Here is an 18,106-nt window from a genome sequence, read left to right as displayed (position 1 = left end):
TTTCCACCAAGAAAATCTAAGACCAGCTTAAAATCATTGGGAAAGAGTTATAACCAAAATGGAAAACTGAACTAATGTCATCTTATATTTGTTTGATGAACAGTCCAACGCACAAAGACATTCTATTTATTTTAATATTAAAACACAGAAAAGCAGAAATGATATGCTTGAGAAACAGAGACATTCACAGGTGGCACATTTGTTGGAAAAACAACACTTCATAATTTTTCAGGTTTGGGTCCTCTGTAGAAATCTAGAGTTAGTTTTCAGCTCATTATTCTTTGCTTCCAGTGTTAAGAATAAGCCTTTACAGCCAGACACAAAACTCCTCAGGTTTTTGTCATCATGCAGCTTACTTCAGAAATTTCAGTCTCAGCCTCTCAGCGAGTGGCAGCGGACTTTCATTACAAATAACCGAGTCATCACTTTCTGACAGAGCAGCAGGTGAAGCCGGAGATGGAGAGAAAATATCAGCATCCACGTTAACTGGAGATACAAGCGGACATTTGCTTCTTGCTGGCAAAGGTTGGTTGTTTATTTCAGTGTCTACACTGTGGCTCCTGGGTTTTGGTATTAGCGATGAATAGACGCTGTGAGCTGTTTTGGCTGTTTTGGGTCCAGAAACAGGTTTCAGGGAGACGTCAGAGAGGGCCCAGCTCATAATCTTGTTCACAGTCTTGATCTTGGATTTTCTTTGAGGTCCAGACTTCTGGTTCTCTGCATCACTGTCCTCGCTGGATGAGCACACACGCATGCACACACTCTTCTTTGTGGTTTCTGGCATGCCCTTGTCCTTGTCCCTTTCACTGAGGTCAGACTGGCACCTCTGTTTTTGAACAGCTGATGATGAAGCAGCTTTTTTGACAAATTTATACTTCTGAGGAGGCTTTAGGGAGACATTACATGAGTCTTTTGTCCTAATTTGAGTTTGTACGGTGGAAACCAGCTGCTCTTTTGAGTTGTGGGTTTCTGTTTCAGTCTTGTTTGATGCAGTAAGCGGCTCCTTTTTGTAAACAACAGATTCCTTCCTGGGTATTTTACTGTTGTTGCTTTCTTTGCTGGTGATCTGTCCATTGGATTTAGAGATAAAAGAAGAAACATGCTTCAGAGGGGCTAACTCTTTAGCGATGTTCCTCATTAAAAGCCTCTCCCTGAGAGAACACTCTGTGTAGCTCGAGTCTGGAGCAGATCTGAACTCAGTTTCTTTGACATCACTATTGTTGTTCTGGCTCTTCTCCTCCTCCTTCACATTTCCGTCTGTGGTTTTGCTTGGCTCAGGCTCTGTCTTGTGGTTTGCAGCCGATTGTGGAGTCGGAGAGGACGTGAAGGACGTGGCGTCCCAGTTTATATCGCTCAGGTGTAGAGCGTCAATAAGCACAGAGACGGAAGGAGAAGCAGCAGCCTCTGGTTCAGCATGAGAAACAGGAGTTTGGGTTAAATCAATCATGGCGCTGTGGCCGTCTATTGACTTTTGTTGCTGATCATGTTTTACTGGAGTGTCCAAAACCAGCATTTCTGCTTCCTCTGGGTTGGAACTGACAGGGGGTAGCGTTTGTGGAGGAGAGTTGGAGGAACTCTGGAGAGTCATCTGAGCCAAGAGGTCCGAAATACCATCAGAGACGGCAGCTGGCTTCTCCTTTTTGCTCCTAGGCTTCCTCTCTGGAAACAGGAAAAACGCTTGATGTTAGTGTTCAAAATCTGTACACTTTTGAACATATTCACTCTCTTCATTAAGTCTTTCCTACACATGAGGAAGTGAATCCCTGCAGCAGTTAAGAGCAGGGAGGTAGTGAGCAAAGAACAACCTGCTTAAAGTGACAGCTAAGCCTGAGAGCCAGACGCCTCTCTGCTGCATCAAAGCCTTTAGTGTGAAACAGTCGAGCTGCCAAACTACATTTCAGGTGTCAGAGCTTCTGCAATAGACAGCCTCAGAAAAACAAGTCAAAGCTTCAGGAGCCTTTGATCAGCTCGTCTTGTCAGCAGCATAGGAAGTCTTAGAGGTTGTAGAGACTTTAGGGAGGCTTTTGTTTTTGTTTAGAAAATGTGAACTACTGTCAGAGATAGATCCATTTACTGCACCTCTCCCCAGAATACGTCTAATCTACTTTTTTATTGTATGTGTTGTTTTTCTTATGCACGTCTTACTCTTGGTCTTGTTCTCTTCAGCCTGAGCTTTGTCTCTCAGGTATTTTTCCACCACCTCAGGGAAGGCCACGCAGAATAGAGACTCTTCCTCCACCGTCCTCACCTCGTGTTGATCGTCTGCAGGCCGATCCTCAGGAAACACGAAATGATCTGCAGGACAAAATGTCAAGGTAGGGTCTGAGTGGGGTCACAGTCAGAAAAAAGCTTTTATTTTTTTCTTCACTGATGGTAAAAAAAAATGCTGGCCCTGGTTAGCTGACTTTTTAAAAGCAGATTTATTATTATTATTATTATTATTATTATTTTCATTATTATTTTTTTATTATTATTTTCATTATTTTTATATTCCCTTTTTTATTCTAAGTATTTTATTATTTAAAGTAATTTTTTGGGGGTGTACTGCCCTTGACCTTGTGTATGATATGAACCAAATAGCAACAAGATCTGGAGTCAAACCTTCAACCGGTGCAATAAGTACACTGCAAAAAACCAGCCTTCTAAAACAAGAAAACATATACAAAAAATGGGGTTATATTTGTTAAACTAAGCAAAATGATCTGCCAACAGAACAAGAAAATTTGGGCTGTCAAGACTTTCCAAAACAAGTGAAAATATCTAACCTCAATGAACCCTGAAATACCTTAACATTAGTGTATTTTCACTAATAACAAGTGCATTTTTCTTGATAGAAATAAAAATATGTGAGACTTCTTATCTCAATATGTTGAAAAATATTCTTAAATTAAGTAAATGCTAGTGCCATTATCTTGACATATTGACATGCACTAGGCATTCAATTTCTTTAAACCACTAAAGTTATACTTAAAACTAATTTAGTTTTCTTGATGGAAAGACAAAAGTTAAGAATATTTTTCTCATTATGTAGGATCATTATCTGCCTTGTAATTTGGAATAACTTATCTGAATGTAATTATTTCTGTTTGAAACAGTTTGAAATGTTAAATGTTTAAATATTAGGTGTCAGTTTACAGTACTGTGCCAACTGTACAAATATATAGTAGTACATATGTTCTATTGTTTCATTGAAAATAAAACAGTGGATTACATTTGGCAGTCATTTGTTTTAATTGTGTGAAGAGATACAATTGTGTCAGTCATGATTTCTTATTTCATGCTTGAAATAAGAAAATATTACTTTGAAAAAGCAGTTTTATACTTGTGAGTGTTGATGAAACAGCTTTGTAACAGTTGTTATCTAGTTTCAAGCATGTGTTACTCAATATAGGTCATAAAATCTCAGTAACAAGCTGTAATATCTTACTGAGATCATTTAGGACCAAAACACTCAAAACAAGTGAATCACTCTAACATAAAAACTGCTTAGTGAGACAAACTATCTTATCAGGCAAAAAATAAGAAAATTTCATCCTTATCTCAGATATTCAATCTTACTTAGATTCCAGTATGGGGGGCTTCCTCAACTGGTTTACTAAAACTGTCATTTTCATCAATAAACGTTTGGGGGGAAAAAACACAAGAAGTAAGTCTGAGAGAGCCCTGAGAACCAAATATCTTATTTTGTCAGACAAACAATACAAAAAACATGCCAGCTAGTTCAGTGTACAATCATTACATTCTCAGCTTTGAGGACCAGCTTCTCCACTAAAAGCTGCTTTAGTTTTTTAATGAGCAAAATATCTGCCAAATATTTCCTGACATACATTTTAAGACCTTTACATTCAATCCTGCATGATTGCAAGGTGCTCACTTTTCAGTAGATACTAGTCTAAATACAGTATATGCAAATGCATTTAATGTTTTATCATTGTAGAGCCAACATATTATCTTAACATTTCAACCATTGCCTTGATTCAGGGAATTTCCTGCCGTTTAAATAATATTTGCCAAAAAAGGCTGATCAGGGATATTTTGTCTGTTAAAACATGAGTGACCCCGCACTGATTGAGTTGATTGAGACTTTCCCGGGGCCGTCTCTTCAGGCAGGCTTGTTAGTGAAGCAGACTTGATATGGCAGATTTCTCAGCCTAAGGAGGAAGCCAGTTTAGCACCTTGTGGCTGTTGTGAGTGATCTGTCACCTCTGAACTCACCTCACAGCAAGTCACTAACAGACAAGCCGGTGACGAGCACCCCGCAGCCCAACCTCCGCCCACTGCAGCAGTCATGTCACTCAAACCGGGGCATGCATTCTGAAATCTAACTCTTTATTCTGATCTTTTAATGTGAGGAAGAAAAAGACAACAGGAACGAGGGCGTCACTGATTAAACTGATGTGAGCAGCTTTCCTTGTTAAAGATTTAAACTGACCTGGTGTGCTCCAGATGATCTCAAAGCAGGCAACTGAACTCCTCACTCTTGGTTTTAAAATTCTTGTGGGGGAAAAAGGAGTGTTAATGAAGTACAGGTACAACATTTTCACATCACTTAAGACAAACATTTCCTAGGATGTAAAATCTGAACTTAAACTTGTTGGACTTACCTGAGAGGCTTGATTTGGGAGGAGGATTCTCTCCCATACTTTCTGTTCATCAGCTCTGCATAGGTCATCAAGACTAAAACCTTCTCACTGGTGTAGTGCTTCGGCCACTCCATCTTTTGGAGGGCAAATTTCTGAAGAACACAAAAGTTTTTTCCTTAAATGTAATGAAAAGAAAACTTAAAGAACAATCTCACTTTTAAAGAAAAATATTACCTGCATTAAGAGCATGTTTGGCTGCCTCCTCTTGAAATGTGACACAGGCTTATCCTTGGAGATTAGAAACTCTTGAATGATCTGCAAAATGAAGTTCAATTATCTTAAAGCATATGCTGTGGATCTCGATAGCTGATATGAAACAATAAGATGAACAGCTGTACCTCTGTGAAAGGGAATTTTTGGCTTGCCAGAGTTTTTCTGAAAATGAAAATACACAAAGAAAAAAACACACATGAAAGAAAGCCTTCTCTTTAAGTTATTTGTTTCCAAATGTTTCGCCTATATAAATCTTGCTCATATCAGAATACCTGCCTGAAACCCTAAGAAATCAGCTTTGATATGATGGCAATAAAGAGAACCTAACATTTTTCACATCCATGAGCAAGTATTATTTTTTTGTTGCTACCTTACTCTTAGAAATTCTGAGTCAGTTCTTTGGACAGACATGAAATCATTAACAGACTTCCAATGATCCTACTAGTCTCCGCTGTCTTTTCATGTTCTTGCATTCTCATAACATTCCCCTTTTGCTTTTCATCTTTTGATCATTTTTATTATCTGCAATAACATTCACTTTTTTGTCAATAAAGTAAAGTGTTATTTCTCTTTTAGAAAGTCACCTACTTCCTGATATTTGTCTCTAGAGACAAGGCCTGGCGGGTCTGTTCATTGCGATGCCAGTCACAGGGACACTGGTAGTCAAAGTCCTGAGGTTGACAGAAGTGTTTACTGTTACAAAGCAGGCAGCCGCCTCGCTCATGTGCTTTTGCTGAACCTGGAAAAAATGGAGCATGAATCAGAATAAGTATTTAATCATTTTAAATGTGTAATGTGGTTTGAAGGCAAGATGTATGATTTGATTTAATTCTCCTCTGTTTGTAGAAACAAAAAACAATAAAACTCTGTTAAAAAAAAAAAAAAAGTATTTCATTTAAGAGAAGTAGCTTTACATTTTTAAACACACCTGGGTGTAAAGTCAGAAGGAGTATCCTGACTAACTCATCTCTCACATATGTGTATGTTTCAACATGACAGGTTCAGTAGCTGTGAATCAGCCATGTGTGAAACATGTCCTCTCCTCCTTTTGCACCACTCACCAGGATGTCGACATATGTGGCAGTGAGCGACCTTCTTCACAACTCCCTCAAACACCTCTGTATTCTCCTCCTTCCACTGGATGAACCTGAGGTCATCAGGAAAGGTTACTCGAGTAAGAACACAAAACTTTGAAAATAAGTGTGTGCGTGCGTGCGTGCGTGTGTGTGTGTGTGTGTGTGTGTGTGTGTGTGTGTGTGTTTCTACCTCTGCAGAAGTGATTGTCCTTTCAGCATCTGGATAAGCCTCAGCGCATGCTCTTTACCAACACCTAATATCCCCTAATACAGAATAATGTGAAAAGTCAATAGAAGGAATTCATGCAGTCGATTTTTAATGTTGAGAATTTTAGATTAAGCTGCAATTTGTACTTTGGGAATATAATCACAGCCGAGGAGGATGGCTAGACCAACAAGGTTCTCTCTGGAGAGGTGTAACTCTGTTTGTATCCTGGAGGTCCTGTAACACTCAACCTGGGGGTCCTGGAGGGGAAAGGGAGAAAGGATACCTCAAAGATTTAAAAGCTTTTTATAAATTAAGACATGAGCAGAATGATAAAAATGATCAAAAACACACACATGGAGTTGTATTAAATATTTACAGCTGAAGTTAGCTACAAAATGATTGTTAAATGTTAGTAAAATATCAGGTCATCGTGGTAAGTGTTACTTATTTCCTCCACCTGTGCATCCATGTGACTTATAGGGATGTAACTACACACAAACATATAACCATGAATGAATCATGTGTGTTCAAACTCACTCTTAGAAAAAGTACCTCAAACATACTTTACTGTTCATGTTGAAGTTCCTGTACACAGTCTGTGCTCCATACAAGAATGCATCTCCATCATTAGTGATGCAGCCATCCACCAGACCCTGAGAGTCCAGGTAGGCACACATGGCCTCAGCCTCTCCAGCTGCTGTCAACCACGGCATACCCATATTGTCCAACATCTCTGCACACTACATAGACAAGAAGGGTACAGGACAAGAGTGATAAAAAAAAAAAATCAGCAGTCTTTCATGAGTGACTTTTAATAGGACATATTTTGTTAGTCTTGATGTTGTCTGCCTGTGTTTTGTTAGTCTTGATATTGTCTGCCTGTGTTTTGTTAATCTTGATTTGTCTGCCTGTGTTTTGTTAGTCTTAATATTGTCTGCCTGTGTTTTGGTAGTCTTGATTTGTCTGCCTGTGTTTTGGTAGTCTTGATTTGTCTGCTTGTGTTTTGTAAGTGTTGTTATTGTCTGCCTGTGTTTTGTTAGTCTTGATTTGTCTGCTTGTGTTTTGTTAGTCTTGATATTGTCTGCTTTTGTTTTATTAGTCTTGATGTTGTCTGCCTGTGTTTTGTTAGTCTTGATTTTGTCTGCCTGTGTTTTGTTAGTCTTGATATTGTCTGCCTGTGTTTTGTTAATCTTGATTTGTCTGCTTGTGTTTTGTTAATCTTGATTTGTCTGCTTGTGTTTTGTTAGTCTTGATATTGTCTGCCTGTGTTTTGTTAGTCTTGATATTGTCTGCCTGTGTTTTGTTAATCTTGATTTGTCTGCTTGTGTTTTGTTAATCTTGATTTGTCTGCTTGTGTTTTGTTAGTGTTGATTTTGTCTGCCTGTGTTTTGTTAGTCTTGATTTTGTCTGCGCGTCTTTTGTTTTGTAATTGTCTATCGTATCATTTATAGATATGAGGTTTGAAAGTACTACTGTGTTGTGTCGATACCTGCCTTGGGAATAGGGATGAAATTTAGCATCTGTGCTAAGTCCGGCGCATTAACATTGATGATCATTGGAATAATGTTGATTAATGTGCATTGTCCCAACTCAATAAACAAATAAATGAAATAAAAAAAGAAAAATATAAGAGGTGAGAACCAGCCGACCTCTCTCAGCACAGCATTAAAGCGCCCTCTGCTGGGGTTTCTTGAGGGTTTAGGTTTGGACGCAGGAGCCTTTTTGAATCCTCCATATCTTGTTTCTGTCCTCTTGTTCATGGTTTCTGCTTTAATCTTGGGGGCTTCACCTTCCATCACAAAGACCAGCTTTACCCCCATGAGGGTGAGGGATGACACCCTGAAAAATAAATTTCTGGACACAAAAGACCATGGTGAAAATAAACACAATATGCGACATGATGAAGCTAACGTCACTTTGAATTACCTAAAGAATGCTTACCTCAGGTGGGGCTTGGTTACTCTCCCCATCATTGCCTGGACATGCTGGGCCTCGCACACCCATAAACTCAGGTCCACTGCCAGAGTCTTTCCAGTCAGACTGTAAAGCGGCACCGACTCACGAACAGGTTCGACGATAGACCACAAATCCTGAACACCCATGGCTGCCCACAAATGGGTTTGTGATTAATTTTATCCGGGGAAATGTGTCGAAAACTTTGACTCTACACAACAAACACGGAACAACAACCCAGAGATTTCAAACAGTGGCGCCGTTGGGCCGTGTCCCAACCCGCTGGACATCTCAGCACTACACATCGATGTCGCTCTATTAACTGGATTAACATCGAACACAAAATGAATTGTGGGTTTGAATTTGATTAAAAACTTCAATGAGCTTTCTGTGTATTAGTTAGGGCCCTAATACTCTGCGTATTAATGATTATACCAGAGTAAAGTCCACAGGAAGGGAGCATGTTCAACGAATTTGAACGAAGCCGTCCATTTTTACAAATACGTCATCTTAAAGCGCCTTCAAATGCTTGTTGCTATGGATACGAGGCTCATGTTTGCAGACTGTGGAGGGTTTTTTTTTTCCTTTTTTTGCTCTCTTTTCTTTAGATAACTATTACAGAAATGGACTCAAAAATAAAGTTAGAAATTGTTGGATTGATTAAAGACCCTAATTTTCATGTTGCCAAAAGTATTGCAGAGGTGAGGCGTTGTTTTCTGCAGTTTCTTAGATCGATATTTATTTATTTATTTATTATAATGATGTTTTCTGTTTTGACTCTAATCCACAGGGGCTAAAACAAAAGTTCCCTGAGGAATTTCTGGATCCAAAAGTTCAACCACTGCTTGAGTTCGACTGGCATGAATATCTTTGTAACAAGAAAATGGTAAGTCACCCGATTTCATACTTTTACAGCAAAGTGTTCATAAGAAGAAGAAAAGCTGCTATGCATTCCAAATATCAAGAGTTGGTGATGGAGGTCATGATTTAGTAAGATGAACAATAGCAGCTAAGCCTCTGTGGTGAAACTCATTCATTCATATGTGACTAAAAAATGTACTTATATGTTGAACGAATTATGTTGTCCTAGTTATGGAATGATAATAATAAAATTATTATGCGGATCTGAGAGGAGCTGACAGAGATATTGAGACTTTTAAAAGTAACTAAAAACGTATTTATTCAGTCTGGCTTTTATGTAGAGTTTAACAATTTTATTACTTACCTTTTACTGTAATATTGATTTAAATGCTTCGTTATCATTTTAGTAATTTTCACTGTTATCTTATTCTATTTTTATGTATTTATTCATTCATTTATTTATTTTAATTGATCTACTCAGTTGTATTTATATTTTTAGCCTTAGTTTTATTTTCAACTCTTATCCTTACCCTTTTTAAATCTATTTATTTTAAATATTTGTATTCTTAATTTTGATGCTTTAACTTATTTTAATTACACATATTTTATTTTTGGTGTGCGTCAGTCTCTATTTTATTTTATGTTATTCTTATTTTAAATTTTTATTATTATTATTATTTTCTTCCCCTAATATGTCTTGTCATTGTTTTCTGCTTCTTTCTTGTTTTTCAATCGCTGTAAAGCACTTTGGGTTGCATTTGATTTGTATGAAAGGTGCTATATAAATAAAGATTGATTGATTTAATTCAGAATTAAAGTTGCTGTTCGTAGTCACAGAGTAAACATCTGTTCAGAGAGAGGGACCTCGAATGTCAACACTATCCCTCCCAACCAGATTTCCTCTCAGACCTCCAACACAGATCTGCGTATGCAGTCATGATAGTGCTGGACTCATAACCAATCGGAGGACGTAGTAGAGGCCGCCCCTTAACCAATCAAGACAGAGGATTGGAGATTAGCTATGATTGGTCCGTCATAACGGGAATGAGGGGAATAATAAAATTCCTTGATATAAAGGCATTGGAAACGCAGAGATTTACTTACCGATGAGTAGGGATGGGCATTATGACCTTTTCTCCAAACACAGCAGAAAAAAAGTAACATTTTTCACACCATTCCTACCAATAGCAGCTTTAAGTAGTTTGATAAAATCTGATTATTTATGTTGCCTCTTATTCTTTTCTTTTATTGTGCTTCTCCTTCATTGTTTTTGACTGTTTAATAGCTAAATTAAACAATTATTTTATTCTCTTTAAGTGCATGGAAAGCAACTCAAAACCAGTAAACCTGATTTTGAGCTCTGCAGGGAAACGGGTAGTTCTAAGTAGGGTTCTGATAAAACAAAATAAACATTAAGTAAGGCTGAGTGGATTTACCATGAAGGCCTCAGGCATCAAGTAAAGCTAACAAGAGAATCTTATTTCATTATTCTTAAATTATCAAGTAGAATTACCTGTTAGGAAGCAGTATGGCCCATGTAAGTGCAGTATATTCATACAGGGTTGTATTAAAATGTATAATATGCATGGCAAGTTCATTTATAAAACACCATTCATACAAAGAGCAATTCAAAGTGCTTTTAAAACATTTTATGTATTTCAATTACATCATCTCGTTTAACTCAGACAATGTTCGATTTGTTCAGCCAATTATATTTAATACGCTCTCTCTCTCTCTCTCTCTCTCTCTCTCTCTCTCTCTCTCTCTCTCTCTCTCTCTCTCTCTCTCTCTCTCTCTACTTATATAACTTTAAATACACAGTAAATAGTGTTGGGTCTGTAATATGATAACATAGCTTCTTTGTGCTGCTTCCAAGCATAAGGTAATAATATTAAATTATGTATACACAATAAAAGATAACATGTCATACAAATTAAATTCATAAATGAAATATAAGCACATATAAGATCAGCTGTACAGTCATTGTGTAATATTCCCCATTGTTCTACCCTGGATGACCTCATCTGAAATTAATGATGCTGTTATAAACAATAGAAGCAAATTTATGAACAGCTAATCTCACCCACACAACAAACCCAGCTGTAGTTTGACTTTGCGTGTTATTGTGACTCGCTGAATGAATCACAAACATTTGCTTCCCCTCACTTGTGATTCAAGGAGCTGCGTGGTGAAGTGTGGCAGTACTCCAGCAGCCTGATGTGCCTTCTCAACGGTATCCCCCTCGGTGATGAGAAGGATCTCGCTGGCTGGGCCGAGAATCAGTGGAGTTTCACTTTCACGCAGCCAGCGGCCTCCTTCATGGCTGGAGCTGAAGCCTGCTTCACCAAACACCTGAAGAAAACTGGGGCAAGTCAGCACCACAGAGACAGAATCCACACATTTTACAGTTTATGATGGGGAAGCAGGAAGCTGATATTTGACGTCTTTGCCTGACCTTTTCCTAAACCAACACGCCCCAGTCATGGCTAACAGTGAATCATCTAGCTGCTGTAAAAAAAATGTCATAAGACATGAAACTATTAACATTAAATCCTACATATATCTGTCTTTTTATTATAGCACCAGTTTGTCTTCATGGACATTCAGATAGCAGGAGAAGCAGTCGGGAAGTTATTGTTTGAGGTGAGACAACTCTGACACTTAACACACATTAATCCAGCAGAAAAACATGGATGATGTTGTAATATCTTGTAATATCTGTTACAGAATAGCAGCATGTAAACAATACACCTTCTTCCTCCTCTCCTCAGCTGTTCTCAGATATTTGTCCAAAGACATCAAAGAATTTTGAGGCTCTGTGCACAGGAGAGAGAGGTCTGTCAGAAAGCGGCATCCCTCTTTGCTACAAGGGCTCTGTGTTTCATCGTGTGGTGCCCAATGGCTGGGTTCAAGGTGGAGGTATGATTTAAACACAGGTATAATATGAATACATGTAATCTGTGACACCATTTTAGTATGAGAGCTGTTCGTGTGACTAATTAGCACTGACCGGGTAGTAAACATTTTCAAATTATTGTCAGGATGGAAAATAAATTAAAACTATCTTCTGTTTTTGAATCAGAGTCACTTTGGTTTAGTCATGTGGTAACTGTACTGTTTTTAATTTTGCAGATATTTCTCCAGAAAGAAAAGGAGATGGAGGGGAGTCGATCTTTGGTCCAACTTTTGCTGGTAAAACCTTTGAAAACAGTCTAGGACGTAAACCGTTTTTCCATCAGAACACACTATGGGTGAATTTCTTGTACTGTCTGCAAGTGTACCTGAATGCATCCTTTCTTCTTTAGATGAGAGCTTTGCTGTGTCTCACTCTAAACGAGGAACTCTAGGAATGGCCAATAAGGGCCCTCATAGCAACGGATCCCAGTTCTACATCACCCTGCAGCCAACAACCTGGATGGACAGGACCTATGTTGCCTTTGGGTGTGTATTAATATTGTCCTTTGTGTACTTTTCATGCGCCAATGATGAATGGTTAAGCTGATATCTTTTATTTCCTTCACAGTCAGGTGGTTGAGGGTGTGGACATCCTCAGGAGATTAGAAGTGGTTTTGACCTGCAATGAAAGACCGAAGTATGAATGTAAAGTTACAGATTGTGGAGTGTTTAAGAGTTAACACCTGTACATTTAAAATTGAGATTTAAAAAAATGTTCAATGAGCAGAAAATAAACATTTGAATCATCTTTTTTTTTGCCCCTAAAACTTATTTTTTAATTTTTTAAAGTGTATTGTTTGTCATGATAATAAACTGACAACACACACTCTTGAACGTTCCTCGACCTTAAAGCTCCTCTCTCAGAATAAACACGGTGAAACAAAATTTCATGTTTGAAGATCAGATGAAAAATGACAGTAAGAATCAAAGTTGAAAGTAAACAATTAGACTTGGACCCCCTTTTTGAAATATTATGATAGCTTACAAGTCCCTCAGAATAAAAATGAAAAATAGCAGAGTAGAAGAATTGATGTTACTCTTTTTTAATTTTTTTTTATTTAATTTAATTTAATTTGATTAGTTTATTTATTTTCTCTTCCTTTTCCAATTTCAAATCAAATTCCAATTTCTTATTACTTTTTATTTTTATTATTTTTATTTTTTATTTTTTTGTGTGTTTACTTATTTATTATTGTTATCTATATTTTTAGTAATGAATTATCTTATTTCCCCTTTTGCTTTCTTACATATTATGTAAAATCTGGGATGTGGGGTTGAAGGGAGGGCTGGGGTGGGAAGGGATGAGACATGGGGCATGGAAGGGGAATGGCAACCTTAAATACTGCAGCAGCTATTCTCTGTTTTTTGGGGGGGGGGGTTTGTATGTGTTTACCAGCAATGTATGCTGCAAGCAAAATGTATCATGATTAAGTCTATGGAAAACTCAATAAAAAAAGTTAAAAGAGAAAATCAACAATTAAAAACAGCCCATATTTGCTTCACATCAAAATCAAGTATGTACAAACATTCAAACCGTGTCTCGTCAGCCAGACAGACTTACAGTTTCCCACCTTTGCTCAAATACGTCCTCTTTCACTTACAGCTGTGTGGTGACTTCTTCCATTATGAATACATGTCTCAGTCTGTTAGTCCATTGTTCCACTGTAGGAGACTTATTTTGCATTCAGCACACACTTATAATTTTCTTTACTATAAACAATAATATTTTCAGGGTTTACAGTTAATCCCTGTTAAGTTAAGCTGTTAGAATACTTCCCAGCATATCATGTAGTGGACTCAACGGCAAGTCTATGATTACTGTCAATTGTTGTACGCTGGTGTAACAAAATAAGGTTCCCCAATGGGGGATAAATAAAAGTATCTTATCTTATCTTATCTTATAAAACCTCTGTAAACCTTCCTCTAATGCAGTTTGGGCATCCCAGAAAATGTGTGCATAACAACCAATCATCCCCTCTACAACACAAAGGTGATGAGCCTCCAGCAAACCAAACACAACTTAAGGGAGTTCTGAGGTATCGAACATTAACCTTCCAATCAAAACCTCTCCATATAGGACTAAAAAATCTGCTAAATGCTTAAAAACACTTCAAATGCATAAAGGTGCAAAAATTACATTTAATTTATTCTTCATTGATTAATGTAAAGTGCAGTAAATAAGTATGTTGTTGACTTTAAACAAAATGACTTGGCTTTAATACCTTATTTAGCTGTGAATAGTGACAACAGAGTGTTGAGGTAACTTCTATAGATGAGGGACACGTTTAGCAGAGAGTATAAGGCAGTCAGTCTGAAATAGAGTGTGTACTTCTCTCTACCTTCCTGTTCATATTTTGAGGTGTAAAATGGGAAGTGTTTGTAAAAACAAACGTGACTGCAGCTGCTGATGGGGAAATGCTTCTTGTAACTATTGATCCCCAACTTTCAGGCTGTAACACAACATTATGTAGAGATTATGGGGTTAATAGGGTGTCTAAAGAGAGTCCTATATTACTCTGTATGTGGGGGGTTGGGTTGTTCCTGGCAATGTAGCAATAGTTTACTGTGAGGAATAACACACAGCTTTTACAGGATGTCTATTGATCAATCAGAGTCAAATATTTAACAGCATGCAATAAAGTCATTTAATACTATGATGGGCCATATGTAAGGCGGAAGTGTGGTAACTGTGTTGGCAGCACTCCCGGCTGTGGGGGAGTGGGGGCATTGTGAAATTTTGCCTCTGGGCTCTTCATATCATAAATCAGGCCATGGATAATTTAGGTTATTTTTTAGCGTGTTTAACATCCAGGTGCATGTCATTACTTGTATTTTTGAGCGCTGTGTGTCTCAACCAAGAAGAAGTGACAGCCATTAGTTTTGAGTTTACATCAAATCTAAAGCAACTCTCCCCTGTATGCAGTGGTGCACAAAGTATACAGCTTCATTACTTAAGTCAAAGTATAGATCCTCCATGTCAAATATTACTCCAATACAAGTGAAAGTTGTTCAGTCAGATTATTACTTGAGTTAAAGTACTGAAGTAATTGCTTTTAAAAATACTTAAGTATTCAAATTACTTTTTAAAATATCTCAAAACTTTGTATTTTCACAAAGCATGATTGCAGCCAAGAATACATAGGAGTACATTCTGTTACATCATGTTTATTTAGAAACCATTACTTGAAATCTCTGAAAACTATACCATGGAATAAAAACAGAAACCAATTTACTCCAAGCACAGACAACTTAGTTTGAAATGTTCATCTTGAATGAAACAGAATTACGTAGCTCAACAAGCTTTCTCAGGTTGGACAGTGAATTTTTGTATGTTTGGGCAGAGTAGGAAATAGGGAGAACATTTCAAACTATATGTATCATTCTGCATTTCAAAAACCTCTAGAACGGGCTAAAGATATGACCATGGGTGCTCAGGTGGAGAATTATAGCCATCATTACCACCTCTAAATGAACTGCCTGATCTGAGTGAAATTAGCTCTGCTTGTTCCACGTTCAACCGTGGAGATGCACAACATACAGGTACGACTAAACCACTGAGACAAACAGAACTACACAATCACATTTTACTGTCTTTGGACTCAGATTTCAGAAAAGAGAAGGACATTCGCGAGCTGACTTCAAAGATAAAGTAGTGAGTAACTAGAGCAATAGCTACAATATTTCAATAATAGTAACTACTATTTCAGATTTGTTCTCTGGGGGTCACATAAAATCATAGTGCTGATGGAGCGCACTTGAATGCCGCTCTGGGAGAATATTTGCAGTTTGCATAATCCAGTGGAAATTCATAACCTTTTTTTTTTTTTTTAATTATATTTTTTGGGCCTTTTTGCCTTTATTTTTTTTATAGGACAGCTGAAAAGAGACAGGAAATGTAGGGAGTAGGGAGTGGTGGATCCACCTTTTTCGAAAAAAGGAGCCACATGTCGTGCACATGCTTACCATACATGTGTGTACGTCATAGGTCCCACTATGAGACTCATCATGGCGAAAAATGCAACAGCTGTTTTTCTAAAAAGATAGTTCATGTAATGTGAACATTTTCAGGATGTACTTGCACTTTTTGCACTAAAACAACGGAAACATTTAGAGTTGTCCTTCTCCATAGGTTATTATGCATTGATTTTACTGGTCCGGCCCACTTGAGATCAAATTGGGCTGTATGTGGCCCCTGAACTGAAATGAGTTTGACACCCCTGAACTAGAGCATTGATAGAAATGTAGTGGAGTCAAAAGTACAATGATTGTCTGCTGAATGTAGTGGAGTAAAAGTAGTAAGTTCCCCAAAAAATTAAACTCAAGTAAAGTACAGATACTCAAAAAATGTACTTAAGTACAGTACTCAAGTAAATTTACTCTGTTACTGTCCACCACTGGTAGTCAGTCCCACTTTTCCCCCCACTACAACGCCCTTGGGTGGGGGCATTGTGAAACTTTGCCTCTGGGCACTTCATATCATAAATCAGGCCATGGATAGTACAGGTGATTTTTGGCGTGTTTAACATCCAGGTGCATTTCATTGCATGTATTTTTGAGCGCTGTGTGTCTCAACCAGTTGTGGACATTAACAAAGTAAATTTACTTGAGTACTGTACTTAAGTAAATTTTTGGAGTATCTGTACTTTACTAGAACTTATTACTTTAACTCCACTACATTTATAAGACATTAATTTTACTTTTGACTCCAGTACATTTCTATCAATGCTCTAGTTACTCACTACTTTTGCCTTGAAGTCAGCTCATGAATTTCCTCCTCTTTTCTGAAATCTGCTCCCTAAGACAGTAAAATGTGTTTGTGTAGTTCTGTTTGTCTCAGTGGTTTTGTCATACCTGTATATCAAACACTTAGCAGATTTCACTCAGATCAGGCAGTTCATGTAGAGGTGGTAATGATGGCTATAATTCTCCACCTGAGCACCCATGGCCATATCTTCAGCCCGTGTTAGAGGTTTTTGAAATGAAGAATGATACGTACCGTTTGAAATGTTCTTCCCGTTTCCCACTCCGCCCAAACATACAAACATTCACTGTCCAACCTGAGAAAGCGTGTTGAGCTACGTTACATTTGTTTAATTCCAGATGAACATTTCAAACTAAGTTGTCTGTGCTTGGAGTAACTTAGTTTCTGTTTTTATTCCATGGTATAGTTTTTAGAGATTTCAAGTAATGGTTTCTAAATAAACATGATGTAACAGAATGTACTCCTATGTATTCTTGACTACTTTAACTCAAGTAATAATCTGACTGAACAACTTCACTTGTATTGGAGTAATATTTGACCTGAAGTATCTATACTTTGACTTGAGTAATGAAGCTGTGTACTTTGTCCACCACTGGCCCTAGGTCAGGCACGTCCAAAGTATGGCCTGGGGGCCAATTGCGGCCCAAGGTCCATTTATTTATGGCCCCAAGCTTCCATCTTAAGATGTGTTATTCATAGCAAAGAAATTAATCACATTCTGAATCATCTGTACATTTGCAGTTTCTTTCAAGTGCACAAACAAAACTAAAGTCAATCCAGAAACGTCTCAAAAAGCTTCATATGGACTACCTGTCTAAAGCCAAAGCTCTGGGAATTCTGCAAGACGGAAATAAAGAAGAAACACAAGAACTCTTAAAGTGGACAGGTTTTCAAATTAATGTTTTTATCAAGATGTGAAAATGTTCTTGATGAACATTAAACGTTCAGAAGACACAAAAGAGGACACAAGACAAGATCAAAAATTTGAAATTGTACAGAGAAGGCAAAATGTGGTGCATAAAAAATCTTCAGAACTCAGGTAAATAAATATTTTGTTCTTAATATGTTCTTTTTCTTAACATGAAAAAGAAGTGTGATGAAATACAGATTGTGATCCTGCCATAGGAAAATACTGATGCAATATTTTTTCCAACATTGCCCGACCCTAATGAAAAACATTTTCCCCCAGAAGAAGATAACGTTTTCTAATCTTTACATGGTACTTCCTAGTTACTGTTATATTGAGAAAACATTTAAAATAATTGTTATTAAATAGATATTTCATGTAGAACTTTTATGATTCCTAAGTCTCAGTAGGAGTCACTGGCCCTGAGGTATTCTGACAACATCATATGTGGCCCTCTTTGAAAAAAGTTTGGACACCCCTGCCCTAGGTAGTCAGTCCCACCACGACGCCCCTGGGTGGGGGCATTGT

The 18,106-nt window shown here is 37.6% G+C and overlaps 2 protein-coding genes across 2 annotated transcripts; one reads left to right on the top strand and one right to left on the bottom strand.

Annotated features, from left to right (window-relative positions):
- On the bottom strand, positions 1-8,600 carry LOC117824175 (flap endonuclease GEN homolog 1). The gene is made up of 13 exons (XM_034699586.1): positions 8,082-8,600; positions 7,790-7,994; positions 6,704-6,880; positions 6,287-6,397; positions 6,123-6,196; positions 5,918-6,003; positions 5,445-5,595; positions 4,982-5,018; positions 4,818-4,898; positions 4,605-4,735; positions 4,433-4,494; positions 2,146-2,295; positions 1-1,659 (listed from the first exon to the last, which is right to left on the bottom strand). The coding sequence occupies exons 1-13, from the start codon at positions 8,240-8,242 to the stop codon at positions 353-355; spliced, it is 2,733 nt and encodes a 910-aa protein (XP_034555477.1). The 5' UTR covers positions 8,243-8,600; the 3' UTR covers positions 1-352.
- Positions 8,601-8,614: 14 nt separating this feature from the next.
- On the top strand, positions 8,615-12,657 carry ppil6 (peptidylprolyl isomerase (cyclophilin)-like 6). The gene is made up of 8 exons (XM_034699587.1): positions 8,615-8,794; positions 8,884-8,979; positions 11,133-11,321; positions 11,535-11,597; positions 11,726-11,873; positions 12,087-12,146; positions 12,260-12,395; positions 12,478-12,657. The coding sequence occupies exons 1-8, from the start codon at positions 8,717-8,719 to the stop codon at positions 12,587-12,589; spliced, it is 882 nt and encodes a 293-aa protein (XP_034555478.1). The 5' UTR covers positions 8,615-8,716; the 3' UTR covers positions 12,590-12,657.
- The last annotated feature ends 5,449 nt before the right edge of the window (positions 12,658-18,106 follow it).

The sequence above is a fragment of the Notolabrus celidotus genome, chromosome 13, assembly GCF_009762535.1.
Source record: "Notolabrus celidotus isolate fNotCel1 chromosome 13, fNotCel1.pri, whole genome shotgun sequence".
Classification (NCBI taxonomy): domain Eukaryota; kingdom Metazoa; phylum Chordata; class Actinopteri; order Labriformes; family Labridae; genus Notolabrus; species Notolabrus celidotus.
Note: the sequence above shows the minus strand (reverse complement) of the source record. Positions and strands in the feature narration are given on the sequence as shown.